This window comes from Abramis brama (genome assembly GCF_963993115.1).
Source record: "Abramis brama genome assembly, chromosome: 11".
Lineage (NCBI taxonomy): Eukaryota > Metazoa > Chordata > Actinopteri > Cypriniformes > Leuciscidae > Abramis > Abramis brama.
In genome coordinates this window covers 10,626,201-10,640,228 of record NC_139973.1, presented here as the reverse complement: position 1 = coordinate 10,640,228, position 14,028 = coordinate 10,626,201, and the positions used below count along the sequence as shown (strand labels likewise).

General features: G+C 37.5%; 3 protein-coding genes across 3 annotated transcripts; 1 reads left to right on the top strand and 2 right to left on the bottom strand.

Annotated features, from left to right (window-relative positions):
* Window positions 1-115: 115 nt before the first annotated feature.
* On the top strand, window positions 116-1,339 carry cUnh1orf74 (chromosome Un C1orf74 homolog). Its single transcript, XM_084129201.1, has 2 exons — window positions 116-242; window positions 327-1,339. The coding sequence occupies exon 2, from the start codon at window positions 338-340 to the stop codon at window positions 1,115-1,117; it is 780 nt and encodes a 259-aa protein (XP_083985327.1). The 5' UTR covers window positions 116-242; window positions 327-337; the 3' UTR covers window positions 1,118-1,339.
* Window positions 1,340-1,596: 257 nt separating this feature from the next.
* On the bottom strand, window positions 1,597-5,822 carry sirt4 (sirtuin 4). Its single transcript, XM_084129200.1, has 4 exons — window positions 5,715-5,822; window positions 4,592-5,084; window positions 3,420-3,714; window positions 1,597-2,557 (listed from the first exon to the last, which is right to left on the bottom strand). The coding sequence occupies exons 2-4, from the start codon at window positions 5,074-5,076 to the stop codon at window positions 2,405-2,407; spliced, it is 933 nt and encodes a 310-aa protein (XP_083985326.1). The 5' UTR covers window positions 5,077-5,084; window positions 5,715-5,822; the 3' UTR covers window positions 1,597-2,404.
* Window positions 5,823-5,936: 114 nt separating this feature from the next.
* Window positions 5,937-13,863, bottom strand: sxph (saxiphilin). Its single transcript, XM_084129177.1, has 17 exons — window positions 13,615-13,863; window positions 12,679-12,842; window positions 12,470-12,569; window positions 12,193-12,372; window positions 10,315-10,477; window positions 10,164-10,228; window positions 9,844-10,001; window positions 8,954-9,140; window positions 8,724-8,872; window positions 8,080-8,170; window positions 7,936-7,986; window positions 7,673-7,855; window positions 7,011-7,158; window positions 6,813-6,895; window positions 6,553-6,737; window positions 6,285-6,471; window positions 5,937-6,086 (listed from the first exon to the last, which is right to left on the bottom strand). Exons 1-17 carry the CDS (start codon window positions 13,673-13,675, stop codon window positions 6,043-6,045), a joined length of 2,199 nt encoding a protein of 732 aa, XP_083985303.1. The 5' UTR covers window positions 13,676-13,863; the 3' UTR covers window positions 5,937-6,042.
* Between the last annotated feature and the right edge of the window lie 165 nt (window positions 13,864-14,028).

The following is a 14,028-nucleotide window of genomic DNA, read 5'->3' as shown; positions in this document are numbered from 1 at the left end:
AAACTTTTTACAGGATGTTGATGGGGTTTTGATTCATCCAGTGATTCGAATCTTTTGAATCACCTTCAACAAAAAATATTCGTTCAGTGCTCTTTTTTGCAGGTTACACTGACAGTATGCAACATGAATATTTTGTGTTATGAACAATTCAATGAACCATTTACTCGATTCGTTAACACCGAGTCGATAAAAATGTGTCTTTCAACAACACCTCTACTATGGACCTGACCAAATGCTTGAATGTGAGCCTTCTTTAATTAAGTGCTGAACAATTTTGTGTGTCCTGCTGTCAACAAATATATTTTTTTTTAATTATGTGTCCATAGAAAGGGGCGCAATGGTTGCCAGAGAAATGCTAATTTCGGCCGCACAGAAGTTATTGTGTCCTCGTAAGAAACGTTTATCTCCGTCTACATGTCTTGACGTTACCGTTCAAATAATGGCTGTGGATCTGGGAGTCAAACCTGCGCTGTTGTACGACAGTAATGCAGCATCTCCAGAACAGCTTCACCTGTACCTCAGTTCACTGCAGGAGTCTGGAGTTGTAACCAATTCACTACGGATACTGTCCATTGATGACAACACATTCATTTTGAACCCTGCCAGTGTTCAGTCCCACCTGGATGAACTGCTCAAAAGCAAAAGTCTCCTTCTGATTGACGTATGTCCCTCAAGAAAGCAACCTGTCTTGGCTGGCTTGGAAAAGAGAACTGAGGATATGATCAAAAGTCTTTCAGGAATCTTCATGAATGAGATAGACTCCTCTGTGATTCTGATGGGAGAGGAGTTGTATAGTGACTGGAACTTGTGTACTCTCTTTGGAATCCTGTTAGGTTATCCAGCTTCCTACTGGTTTGACCAAACTAAGGAATTTGGGAACTGTCTTTGTATGACACCACTGGTGGTGTGCACTGTTTGGATCACATGGCAAATACATGACATAAATCATCGCTGTTGTCTTTATTCATTTAGTGTTCCTGAGGAGCTGTGGTCAGAAGTACAAAGTCATGTGCAACGGTGGACGGAGCATTTGAGAGAGAGATTTAACAAACAGACAGTTCTGACTGATCTCTGCTTTTCTAGGGATGCCGTCACTTTGCCCTCTGTGACCCTTTGAATAAACCTGATTTGTTTCTTTTTATTATTGTTATTTTGTCAGTTACAATTATAAATATGTATTTTATCAGAAACATTACATTCATGTTTTATTCATTTAATTTCTTTTTCCATGTACCGCATATTTTCAGTATCATTTCTGTTTTCGTGGATTTCGTACCAAACAACATATAATAATGTGTGCATTGTGTTGGTAACAATAAAATAAGGCAGTGGATCTCAACCTTTTTGACTCCAAAGCCATTTGTTCAAAACAATATATATAGTTTTCTATGGAGCTGATTTGTATTTCTGTTTTTAATAAAAAACAAACTAAAAAATATCAGTTTAATGTTTTTAAAAAAAGTTTATAAAAGCTACTTAAATACCCTAACTGAACTAAGGCCTAATCCTGGCTCAGTCTAAGCCCTGTATGTGAAACCGGGCCATAGTGGGGTTTTTTTCACCCTTTCTTTTTTTTTTTTTTTTTTATTATGTGGGCTTCAGACCCTTGGTTGAGTACAATTGGATACAGGTACTAAACTAGTAAAAATAAATAAATGTCCTTTTCAAATTCCAACTTTATCAGTATACTATATATACACTACTATACCAATTCTCAACTGCTTGATTGCTTATATCATCATAAAATGTAAACTATATTATTGCACAGCTTTAATCTGCAAAATGTGACGATAGGCATGAAGATATTAAGATATTATAAACCTTCACATTATCGTTTTGAAATGTGTTTTGTGAAAAGTGCTATAATACAATTGGTTTGATTTGAGGTTTATTGTCAGGCAAAACAAATGATTAACATTTTAAAAACATCCTGATACATTCACTTATATTCATTTATATAATCAAAATATATAAATAATAGTGATTAATATATTTAACAAAACTACCATTATTAAATAAAAACAAAACGTTGTATCCATATAGCTTATTTAGAATGTCATCATTACCATTAATGTTTCCCACATTGATTCTTGAGGAGCTGGGTAACTTTTCAGAGAGTGCATTCTATATGGGAAATGCAGATGTCCCTATAAACCCACTTTATCATTTTAAAGATATCATTTAAACAACTCATTTGTACCGATGCTTTATTCTGTATTGCACTTTAAACTCTAGCTAACTAACCAAGAATGTGTGAATATGTTAAATTTAGTAATTTGAGGTAGAGATCTGTTGTATTATGCAAGCAGCCTAGAACCAAACCAAAACTATGTTCCAGTAATCTTGTGATGAGCTGTGGATGGAGTGTTGAGGTTCAGAAGAGCTTCAAGGAAGAGTCCGTTTCTCAGTTGAGTTGAATGGCTGGCAGCACTTCTCCACAACGAGCACTCACCCTGATGTCAGTGAGATGATCAGCTCTTGTAGGTCCTATATTCACCATCGCTATTGGAAGTTTTCTTTCACTAGCGGCGAGTAGAAAGCGGTACCCAGAAAAAACCTGAAAAAGGAAACAAGATACTTCCACTTTCCCAAAAGTCAAGGAAGAGAAAAGTATTTGTCTTATCTATAGGTCAGGGATACTCATTAACTAGGTCAAACTCTTGTCAAACACACCTGAACCAACTACTTAAGAACTTTGTAATTTGTTTATTTGAAAATTAGAACAAGGTGCACTGGAGTAGGTTTGGAACTAGTAGTGGGGATCATTGTTATTTTAGTATCATTGAGATACTATTATAGTTTTTTATTAACATTTTGAATTAGCTTTCATTTATATAGTTTCCATTTTAATTTTATTTGAAAGTTTTAGTAATTTTTTTTTAGTTGCGTGTTTTTGTCATTTATGCATTTAGCAGATCCAAAGCAACTCTCAAAAGAGGAACAAAATCAACTTGTCAAGCAGTTTAGCCAACAATATTTTTAATATACAATGTAAAGTTTATTGGACAACTAGATTAGGAAGGAAGCTAGAGAAGAGGTAAAATGCAAAGACAAATAAGGATTTTTTTTAGTGTGTGTGTGTGTGTGTGTGTGTAAGTGCATGGGGTGGTTCAGTGACCCCATTTTTGTCATTTTTATTATTTTTATATTTTTTTATTTTTAATATGTCTGTATATTAATATGCCAGTTTATTATTTTTTACTTAAATTTTAGTTATTTTAGTAAATCAAGTTAAATTAAATTGTGAGAAATGTTACCTTTGCAACAAGCTGATATTTTACAAATATTTTATATTTGTACATTTTTATAGTTTTAGTTTACTATTATAATCCTGGGGGTTTCACTCTAGTGAGTAGGAATGAGTAACCCTGTTCTGGGTGCATAGTAAATGTTTTTGATATTGATGAAACATTACTCACCTGAAGAGAAGATCCAGCCACAAGCACTGCATCAGACTCAGCCAGCTTGTTATACACAAAGTGAACTGTAGTCCGGTTCACTACATCACCAAAGAAGGTCACCTCAGGTTTGAGTACACCGCCACAGGCATCACATGCAGGTACTCTGAAGTTCAACACCTGCTCATCCTCCAGAAACACATCTCCATCTGGGGCCACAGCACCTGCACTTGCTTCCCAGCCAGGGTTCAGAGCTACAAAACGCTTCTGAAGCTCGGCACGTGGAGTCAGTTGGCCGCAGTCCAAACATACAACCCTAGGCGAAACATAAATTTGCAAGAACATATAGCTTTTTTCCTCAAACTCTACATCCCTTTTAACACTGTAATCAATGATCATTAAAGTCACCATGAAATCCAAAAATTATTATTATTATTATTTTCTTTTTTAAAGGTTTCAGGATCAACCTGTCACTCACATGAGATTGTAGCAATAGAAAACGACAACAATTCAATCAATTCCTGATGGAAAAAATCAAGTCCCACCCTACATTTTTTCTTGTTTGAAAAGGCGTTTCACTCGGATATACGTCACAATAGACTATTGCAACTGTTTTTGTTTATTTCATGCTATTGTTTTATGCTGACTTTAAGCGTGTCAAAAAAGTATAAAAAAAACTTTAACTAAATTGAGCTGGATTATAACACTATTGTTTTCTGCAGAGATGCTTTACAGCTGAAATTTAATTGGTTTCATAATTGATGAATTTTTAAAGATGAACCTCTTTCATGGTTTACATCATAATATCTCACTAACTGACAATTATTTATTTCTATTCACAACTTCAAATCTTCCATTTCTCCTCTCACTCAAGGTGTTCCTCAGGGTTCCGTTCTTGGTCCAATACTATTCAACATATACAACATCACATTATGCCTGTATTACCTTCAGCCTGGGAAAGGTGCTTTATAAATAAAACATTATCAATATATTTATTGAGCTGAATAACATTTTATTTTATAGCTGCTTTACAGCAGAATTTGAAGTAGTCTAATATTTGATGGAAGTTTGCATCACTGATTCTGTTTTTATTACTGTGAAGCTGCTTTGAATCAATCTGCTTTGTATAAACCGTTAGAGAAATAAAGGTGACTTGACTGTTTGTGTGTAGACCTTTGTGTAGATCTAGTTACCTGTGTGTAGATCCATGAAGTTCAGTAAGTCTCTGTTGTCCAGCCTTTAAGTGTAAGGCATCTACATTCTGAGTGACAAGCCAGTGCAGTTTTCCCTTTTCCTCCCAGTCCCGTAATGCTAAATGTGCTGAATTAGGCTGGTGCGAAGAGAACTGCGGCCACCCCATGTAGTTCCGTGCCCAGTATCGCTGCCTCGATTTTGCACTGCGCACAAACTCTGAGTGCTGCATAGGCCGCCTGTCAGTCCGTGCATACAGTCCCACACCCTCTGATCTATAGTCTGGAATTCCAGATTCAGTGGACAGTCCGGCACCGCTAATTACAAACAGCCGCGAAGCCTGTGACACAAAGGCCTGGAGTTGTTCCAAAGCACGGGAGTCAATTGAGCCACTGGCAGGAACAAATCGTTGTACACTAGCTTGTATTGTAGAAGCACATCTTCCCATTGCCACATGTGGAGGCAGGGATCTCCATGGCAACAGCATCTACAGACCTGTTCATACAACCGCAGATAAAAACAAACAACTCTTTATCAACAACACAATATTCTGCACAATAGTTTGTCAACCATTCAATCAATTTTACCATTAAATGTTATGGTCTGAAATATAGAATATGTACTAATTACGTTGTGCATAATTAATGAATAAATTTGAATATATATGCTTTAAAAATTACATATAATTTAAAAATAATATGCATGCTTCCATTACTGGAGCAAAGATTGGTCTGTAAATTAACAGTAGCCTAATAGTTGACTATGAAACTCAAAAGTGCACGGCCTTAAAAGTGTATGGAATTAATTGATCATTATAACATTTCTGGACATATTGTTCATTATATTCAATGGTTTTCGACTATAAAGTCAATTATTACGTTATTAACGTAACGATTAAAATAGCCAAATCAGTTAAATCACAGTTTTGTTACGTCTTCAGGCTGTTTGTTTGGAGTAAAACTTGAAAAAGTAGGTGGAATGTATGTGACCAACTCGTTGTATAACTTGATTTAAATGTCAAGTAAGCTAGGACAATAATAAACATGGAATGACATTATGCCACGTGCGAATCTATATTTTTAACACATATTTCAGATGTACAACTAATTTAATTTAATAACGTACCTGTATTAATAAAATCCTCAGCACCAAAAGTCTTCTATTTCGTAAACATTAGTACAGTAGCTGCAGCGGTCGTCAAAAAAGAACTTCCGTGTTGTTACGCAAGTGCATGATGGTAAATGTGGTTTAGTGAACGTCCTCGCTTTTTGGCACGCTGAAATATCTCCATATGTGTTCTTTGATGAAATTGATAAACTCTAGTAATGCACTCACAGATATAAAATATATCTTCAAAGAGTATTTTATTGTATGTCAGGAATGATACACAAGAAATCATATATGACCCATGCTTCTTTTTAACATTGTCATAAATGCCATTTCATTTGGTTGTTTAGAATATGCTGCACACATCTTGATTGCAGAACTGTAAGATTTCTGTAAAAAATGTTTAAAAAAAATTAAAGTGCAATTAAAATATCCATGAATAATTATTGAAATAAAATACATTTTACCTATGCGCATTTTTATAAAATCAAACTCTTTTAAAAATCCAGTGATTGTAATATTATAAATGCAAACAAATAATTGGTATACAATGCATAAAATAATAATGTTTTGTTTTTTTATTCTTACTTGAGTGAGTGCAGTTAAAGATGCCTTCAGCCTGTGAATAGAACTCGTCTCCCAGAATGGTGCGATAGTCCACGTGACTTGTGTGAACGAGGCACTTTGTGGCATCTTTAAAGAGCAGGTCACTCTCTCCATACTGTTGAGACTCAAACAGGTGGAACCCAGTATCTGGACGAGCTGCTATGGTTTCCTATAGCGCAAAAACGCATCAGTATTCGGATTCTAAAAGACTCCCAAATCAATCAGATGATTATAATTTCAGTGTGCAGACCTGCGACTTCATTAAGAGGTCATAAATGCGAGCTGTAAGAACAGGACGTGTCATAACAATATTTGGAGGGACTGCCCCTAAGTTACAGGTCTTCCATTCTGTCAGAGGAGCCCGACTGCCATCGCTGCAAAGCAGCTCAAAGTCCAAAGGGAGCCAACCCTCAGCCCAGCCACTGGTGTTTAGACCTGTCCATCAAACATATCACACATTATCATCAATGAGATTCATCCCGATGACATTTCTCATTGTGTACATCTTACGTTCAATGTTGCTCTCCAGATTGTGGTGTTCCATAAAGGCCACATCTCCAAAACTCTTCCCACTGGAGTCTCCAACCAAGCATCTGGAGCAAAATACATTTTGAAGCCTGCAAAGCTGTATGGTTGCACTATAAAACACTAGCAATGGGTGATCAGACATATTTTCCTGTACACGATTTTATTGGAACTGTTCCTCACCTTAATGCACCCATATTGCCATAGTAACGCTCATTATGGTTGTCAGCACACCGTTTGGTGGCAGCTTCTTCAGTCCCACCCATACACACCTTACATAGATTGCCTTGACCTCCTGGCAAACAACCTTTCCAAAACACCTCAGCATACACTGAAAACAGAGAGTAACATTAAATAGGACGCTTTTTTACATTTTCAACTTTTTTAGTGTGTAATGTTGCTATTTGAGCACAAAGTCCTCTCCGACGGGAGTTATTCTCTGTATCAGTGAGCACTGTTTCTGAACTCCCTGAAATGACTAGATTGTAGTCTTGAGATTTCTTCCAGGAAAGTACACACCACAGTGTTCCTAATTTAAATAATTACTGCTCAGGGCACTGATCCAGCTGGCCAATCAGAGCACATTGCTCTTTCAGAAAGAGGTGCTTCACAGAGACAGGAACTAAACAGCGTTACTGAAAGTCTGGGAAGAGAAGTGCTGCAACAATATAAAACATGTGGAAAATAATAATAAATGTGTTTTTTGTACATTCAAGTACAAGACCCCAAAAATCAAAAGACTTTGTAAAAGGGCATAATATGTCCTCTTTAAATGTAACTAACTAAAATATTATATTTGAACAGTTTGATAAAGATACCATGCAATAGAAAGGAAAATGCAGTACCATTATTCGGGTCACATGGGGCGCTGCTGTTGTGCTCTGTGCTAAGCATGTGTCTTACAGGTAAAACCCAGCCAGCAGGGCTGTACATGTGACCGTGGCAAGACCGTCTACCGCCCAGGCTTCCAAAATATAAACTCCGGCTTGTCCGACGAACAACTGCCACACCATACACTGATGGTAATTCTGAAGAGACAAATATATGTTGTAAAGACATAATAATAGGGATGTATCATTTATGTTAAGCTTGTTTTATTTCTTATTACCATCACTTTCAAAATGGCCACCTGCTCCTTCAGAAATCTCACATTTCTCTCCTAAATTTCAAATGAACCAACAAAGAGAAAAACAAATCAGGGTGAGATAAACTTGAAGACATGAGTGAGTATGACTCTGGATGTTTTACATACCATAATATTCAGTCACCACAGGGACAAGGCCGCATTTCCCAGCTATGAAAGCATGAGTGGCATCCAGAGAAACAGCATCCACCTCATCCCTCTGTGAAAATGAACAAATGATTCTGTTTTAGGCACTGATACTGAGACAATCGCCAATGTTGGTATATATATCGAACACTAAAACTATTTAAAAAAATCTTTAATTGAATTAAATGTGAAATAAAATAAAATATAAATGTTAGATGAAAAACTAATGAAATTAGGAAATGTTGCCTTGGCAAATAAATAAAATAACCTGAAATAAAATAGGTTTGAGTAGAAGTACTAAAATAACTAAAACTGAAATATTGTTTTTAAAGCTAAATAGAAATATATAAAATGAAAAATGCAAAAAGAATAAAACTTAAATGAAATGAAAATCAAAATATATACTATTATAATAATACTAGTAAAATAACACTGAAAATCACTTACAGAACCACATTTACATATATCTGTAAATGAGGGGTAAACTCAGAAAATGTACAGGCCATAAATATTTTTGGTGATGAAACTGTATCCTGCAATATTTTGTACCTAAAATAAATGAATATAAATAAAATGATGTTTGTTTAAACATAAATCACAACTGCTGAAAAATTGTCTTACTAGACCTTGATCTTCTCAATGCAGTCACTCATAGATGAGGCTTTTACACACACCAGAGGATCGGATTTTATGTTAAGAGCCCACTGCTCGCATTTCTTCTGCTCAGCATGACTGATACAGCACCACCTCACCACACTGTCCTCCAGCGAGCTACCTAACCACACACATGCACAAATTAAAGTCTAAGCTTATCATTTCCAAGATTATATGGTACAGAGGGGAAGCAATCTTTCACCTTCATGTCCAAGGCCTTTGAGCAAGGCCACATAGTCCAGTCCAAGAACCTGGCTCATATCCTTGTCTTCCATCAGAACTAATAATTTCTCAGTCACATCTTTGAAGAGAAGGTCACTGCAACCATAGGTTGCTGATTCAAACAGCTGGAAGCGCTGACGCTCCCTTCCCCTCCAACCAAACGACATCTTCAAAAGAAAACCAAGAAGCAAAGATTTTTTCTCTCTCATAAGATATTGAAATCCTATCAGCCAAGATAATAATAACATTATTATGGAACATCGCCAGGAACCTGAGGTCAACTTGACACCGGCAGGACCATCAATCTATTAAAGGGATAGTTCATTCAAAAATTAACTCACTGGGACAATCACATTTAAGTATCTTCTTTTATATTGCATACATGTTTGGAATGACATGAGGATGAGTAAATGATAACAGAATTTTCATTTTGTACCCATTTAAGATCAGTTTTTCCATGTACTACAAGACTCTGGGTTTGTGTCAGGTTTGAGTTTGTAGTTACTGAACTTACTTAATTTTACCATTATGTGTCCTGCATATACATTACACTTTGCATCTCTTTGCCAGGGGTGTCCAATCCTGCTCCTGGAGGGCCACTGTCCTGCAAAGTTTAGCTCCAACCCCAATTAAACACACCTGAACCAGCTAATCAAGGTCTTAAGAGGCATACTTGAAACTTCCAGCAAGTTGGAGCTAAACTCTGCAGGACAGTTGCCCTCCAGGACCGAGTCTGGACACCCTCTTTGCTCAGCAAATAAATAAAAAGAGATTGAGACATTTCTGGTTTGTTATTAAAACTTTACAGTACAGGATGGTCGGATCAGACCATTTTTATGTGTCAGTTTTAGCCTTCAACACAAAGCATACCTGGGCAGCGACCAAGAACTTCCGGGCAATTTTACGCGTGTTCATTCTTGTGACCACACCCGCTCCAGGGCCTCGTCCAAGGTTACACCTTTTAAAACTGCTGAGCGGAGCATGAGTACCATCTGTACACAGCAGTCTGAACTCATCTTTCTCACTTTCTGTTGAGTAAAGTGATCAAATAGAAACAAGAAAGAGAGGTCTTCATCATATAGGATTTAATCACTAGTCTAGTGTACCCATATAAACAAAAATGTTACACCATGAATGTAGGCCTACAATTTGTTAAAATAAAAAGTTGTGTAAGAGTTCATTGTGTTAACCATCTATGCTGTCCAGAGCTGTGTGATCCACAAAGGCAACATCTCCTGCCCGTGACTGCAAACATCTGAAAGAAAAACAGTTGGACTATAAGATCCTAAAGGTAACTTGGCAGTGACTCACTGATACAGACGTAAATAGGATTATTTTAACCTGAGTGCTCCGTGGTTGTGGTAGAATGGTTCACTGTGAGATGTCTCACAATGGAAATTTTTCTGACGTATGTATGACCTTTGACCTTGGCACAAGGAACAAAGGCTGGCTGCCATTGTAGTTGCTCCAGGCACACAGCTGGCATTGAAGAAAGCGCTAACCGCTGACAAAACAGTCAAAATATGAGCACTGGGAACTCGACACAATCATACATATTTTTGAAGACTTTGTTTGGTTTGGGAGAACATGACGGAATACTCCCTAGGTTATGACCAAATTACCGAGTGACTGGAAATATACCAACAACAACAAAAATCTGGGAAATAACTTAAAACTTAATCCATTTAATCAGAATTTTCTGGATTGATCCTTTAGAGACTGTTATATACGGTGTTATTTATATTCTAACATATTCGATTTTGATGTTTAAGGTTTTCATGTAATATTTACACTCACCGGCCACTTTGTTAAGTACACTTGTTCAACTGTCCATTAACACAAATATCCAATCAGCCAATCACAAGGCAGCAACTCAATGCATGTAGACATGGTCAAGATGATTGAAGTTCAAACTGGGCATTAGAATGGAAAAGAAAGGTGATTTAAGTAACTTTGGGGTGTCGTGGGCTAATGGTTATAGAGTCAGACTGGTAACCCCAATGTTGTGGGTTCGATTCTCAATACCAGCAGGAAACGACTGAGGTTCCCTTGAGCAAGGCACCTAACCCCCAATCACTCCCTCTGCGCCACAGCAAAAATGGCTTCCCACTACTGCACTAACTTGGATAGATTAAATGCAGAGGACAAATTATCATACTTGGCCTTTACATGTCACTTCACTTCAACGTGGCATGGTTGTAAGTGCCAGATGAGCTGGTCTAAGTATTTCAGAAACTGCTAATCTACGATTTTCACACACAACTATCTCTAGGGTTTATAGAGAATGGTCAGAGAGAAAGAGAAAATGTACAGTGAGCGGCAGTTCTGTGGGTGAAAATGCCTTGATGATGTCAAAGGTCAGAGGAGAACCAGACTGGTTTGAGCTAGAAAGGCAACAGTAACTCAAACAACCACTCGTTACACCTGTGGTCTGCAGAAGAGCATCCCTAAACACACAACACATCGAACCTTGATGTAGTTGGGATACAGCAGCAGAAGACCACACCGGGTGCCACTCCTGTCAGCTAAGAACATGAAACTGAGGCTACAGTTTGCACAGGATCACCAAAATTGGACAACAGAAGACTGGAAAAACGTTGCCTGGTTTGAGTGAGATTCTCATTTCTGCGGCAACATTCAAATGGTAGGCTCAGAATTAGGAGTAAACAACATCAAAGCATGGATCCATTCTGTCTTGTATCAAAGGTTCAGGTTGGTGCTGGAGGTGTAATGGTGTGGGGGATATTTTCTTAGAACCAACTGAGCATTGTTTATGTCACAGCCTACTTAAGTATTGTTGCTGACCATGTCCGTCCCTTTATGACCACAGCATACCCATCTTCTGACGGCAACTTCCAGCAGGACAAAGTGCCATGTCACAAATTTGGCCTCCAAATGGCCTTTACTCAAATGGCCTCCACAGTCACTAGATCTCAATCCAATAGAGCACCTTTGGGACTTGGTGGATGATGTCAATATGGACCAAAATCTCTGTGGAATGTTTTCAGAACCTTGTTGATTCTATGCCACAAAGAATTAAGACAGTTCTGAAGGCAAAAGGGGGTCCAACCCAGTACTAGCAAGGTGTCCCTATAAAGTGGCTGGTGAGTGTATATATTATTTTATTTTGATTAACAATAATGAATATTCTGTAATAGTTTTAAATTTAGTCAACAATAGCACTGCTTATATACAACTTATGATTCGCGGTTGTCTTACCCTGACTGAGGGGCTCATCCTCTCCCCAGGGCAGGAGGTTTCGAGAAAGGAGATGTCCCAAAGGGAGACTCCAACCTGCAGTCCAGCGAGCTCCACTATGACAGCTCCTACTGCCCTTCAAAGAGCGCATATTAAAAGAACTATTGTTCCTCACCACCGCAACAGCAAGAATACAGCCACCTAGCAGATGGAGGAGACAAAGTGGAAAAGGAAGATGTTTACATGTTAGTGCTAGCAGAGTGTGATGCCTATGAATCTACATTAGGATTTTGCATACCATCTCTGTAGATTTCCTTTGCGACTACCGTGAGACCGAACTGTTTTACTGCAGAGTACACCTCTCCAGCATCCAGAGTCACTAGGTCAGCTTTATTATCCTGATAAAAGATAGTGGCAGAATGTAAACCATCTACTTTAATGTCTCAGGGGTTGATTTTTTTCCAATTAAAATAGATTTGAGCTTATGCATTATCATACGTCACCCACCCGTATCTTATTAATGCAGTCAGCAGTCCCATAAGCTTTCACACACGAGAGACGTGCGAAGGCTGTGACCGCTGCAGGTGGAAGGACAGCTACCAGTGCTTTAGCCAGATCTGCACACTTTCTCTGCTCCGGCTCTGATACTGTACACCAGCGCATCTTCTTACCTGAATGCAGGTATACAGGCATACACTTACAGAACATTTCATTTCAAGATGGAAACCATCTTAAGATTTTAAATACCAAAGAATGCAGCAAAAGGAGCAGCTTACATTAAAAGGTGTTGCAGTTAAATCAGTAAGGGGGAATATTTTTCAATATTCTGGTGAGGGGAGACTTTTGTTGTTGTTGCATAGCCTACTGCAAATAGAATAGCTTTCACAGTGTTTTCAATTAACGTCTCAGTAACCACAAAGTCCGTCATGATTAGTATTAGAATTCATATTTCCAAATACATAGATTGTAAGAGATTCACATTAATTAAACATTCACAAAAAAAATACAATGACATTTGCAATTTATTTGTGGCTCATAATCTATTTATTTGGAAATATGAAACTTTTGTTAAACAATATTAAATTATGTCATTACTTAGGCTTAAATAACTTAAAACTTAGAGGATTTATTAATTTATTATTGATTGACACAATAATATCGGTACCTCGCACGCTAATTTAATAACGCATTATCCTAAATTTATAGTGATATCACCCTGAGTAGATTAAGGTCCGTGTGCATTAATAGATATATATTTTTTAGAGCGGTATGTTAGGCTACTAATTGGGATCAACATTCTGCAACCACTTATTGCTACTGAAAGTTCTGGCAGAGCAGCAGACATTTCTGTTTACTCCCTAATCCTGAAATACGTTCAAAACTCTGAGAATTTTTAAATAATTATTTTGCTGCTTTTCTTAATTTTGGCAAGCTCGCACTTACCCCAGCTGGTGATGGTGCACAGCAGTAGAATGACAACAATAAATCCCACTCGCTTCATCATAGTATCAGAAATCTCTTCTAGGAAAAATAAATCACAGTAACTGTCTAACGTCACATCGAGTCCTGTACTGAAGTTTCAGTTGAACGGGCATTTCGCCTAGAGAAGATCTAATTGTTTTGCGCGAGTCTGAAAAAAATATGTAGGCTATTGGGCAAGCGGGTGTTTCCAAAGCGAATAGTTCTTATAATAAATGTGCACATATGGAAAATATTACTGGAACTCTTGTGTCACGTGGAACATTCTCGTCCAGGCATATTTTCTTGCCTGGCGCTTTATGGCATTTCCAGAAAGCGCATTTTGTTTGGCATTGTGTTAAATGCTATTAATGGTATTAAATGCTACTGGGCTTACAT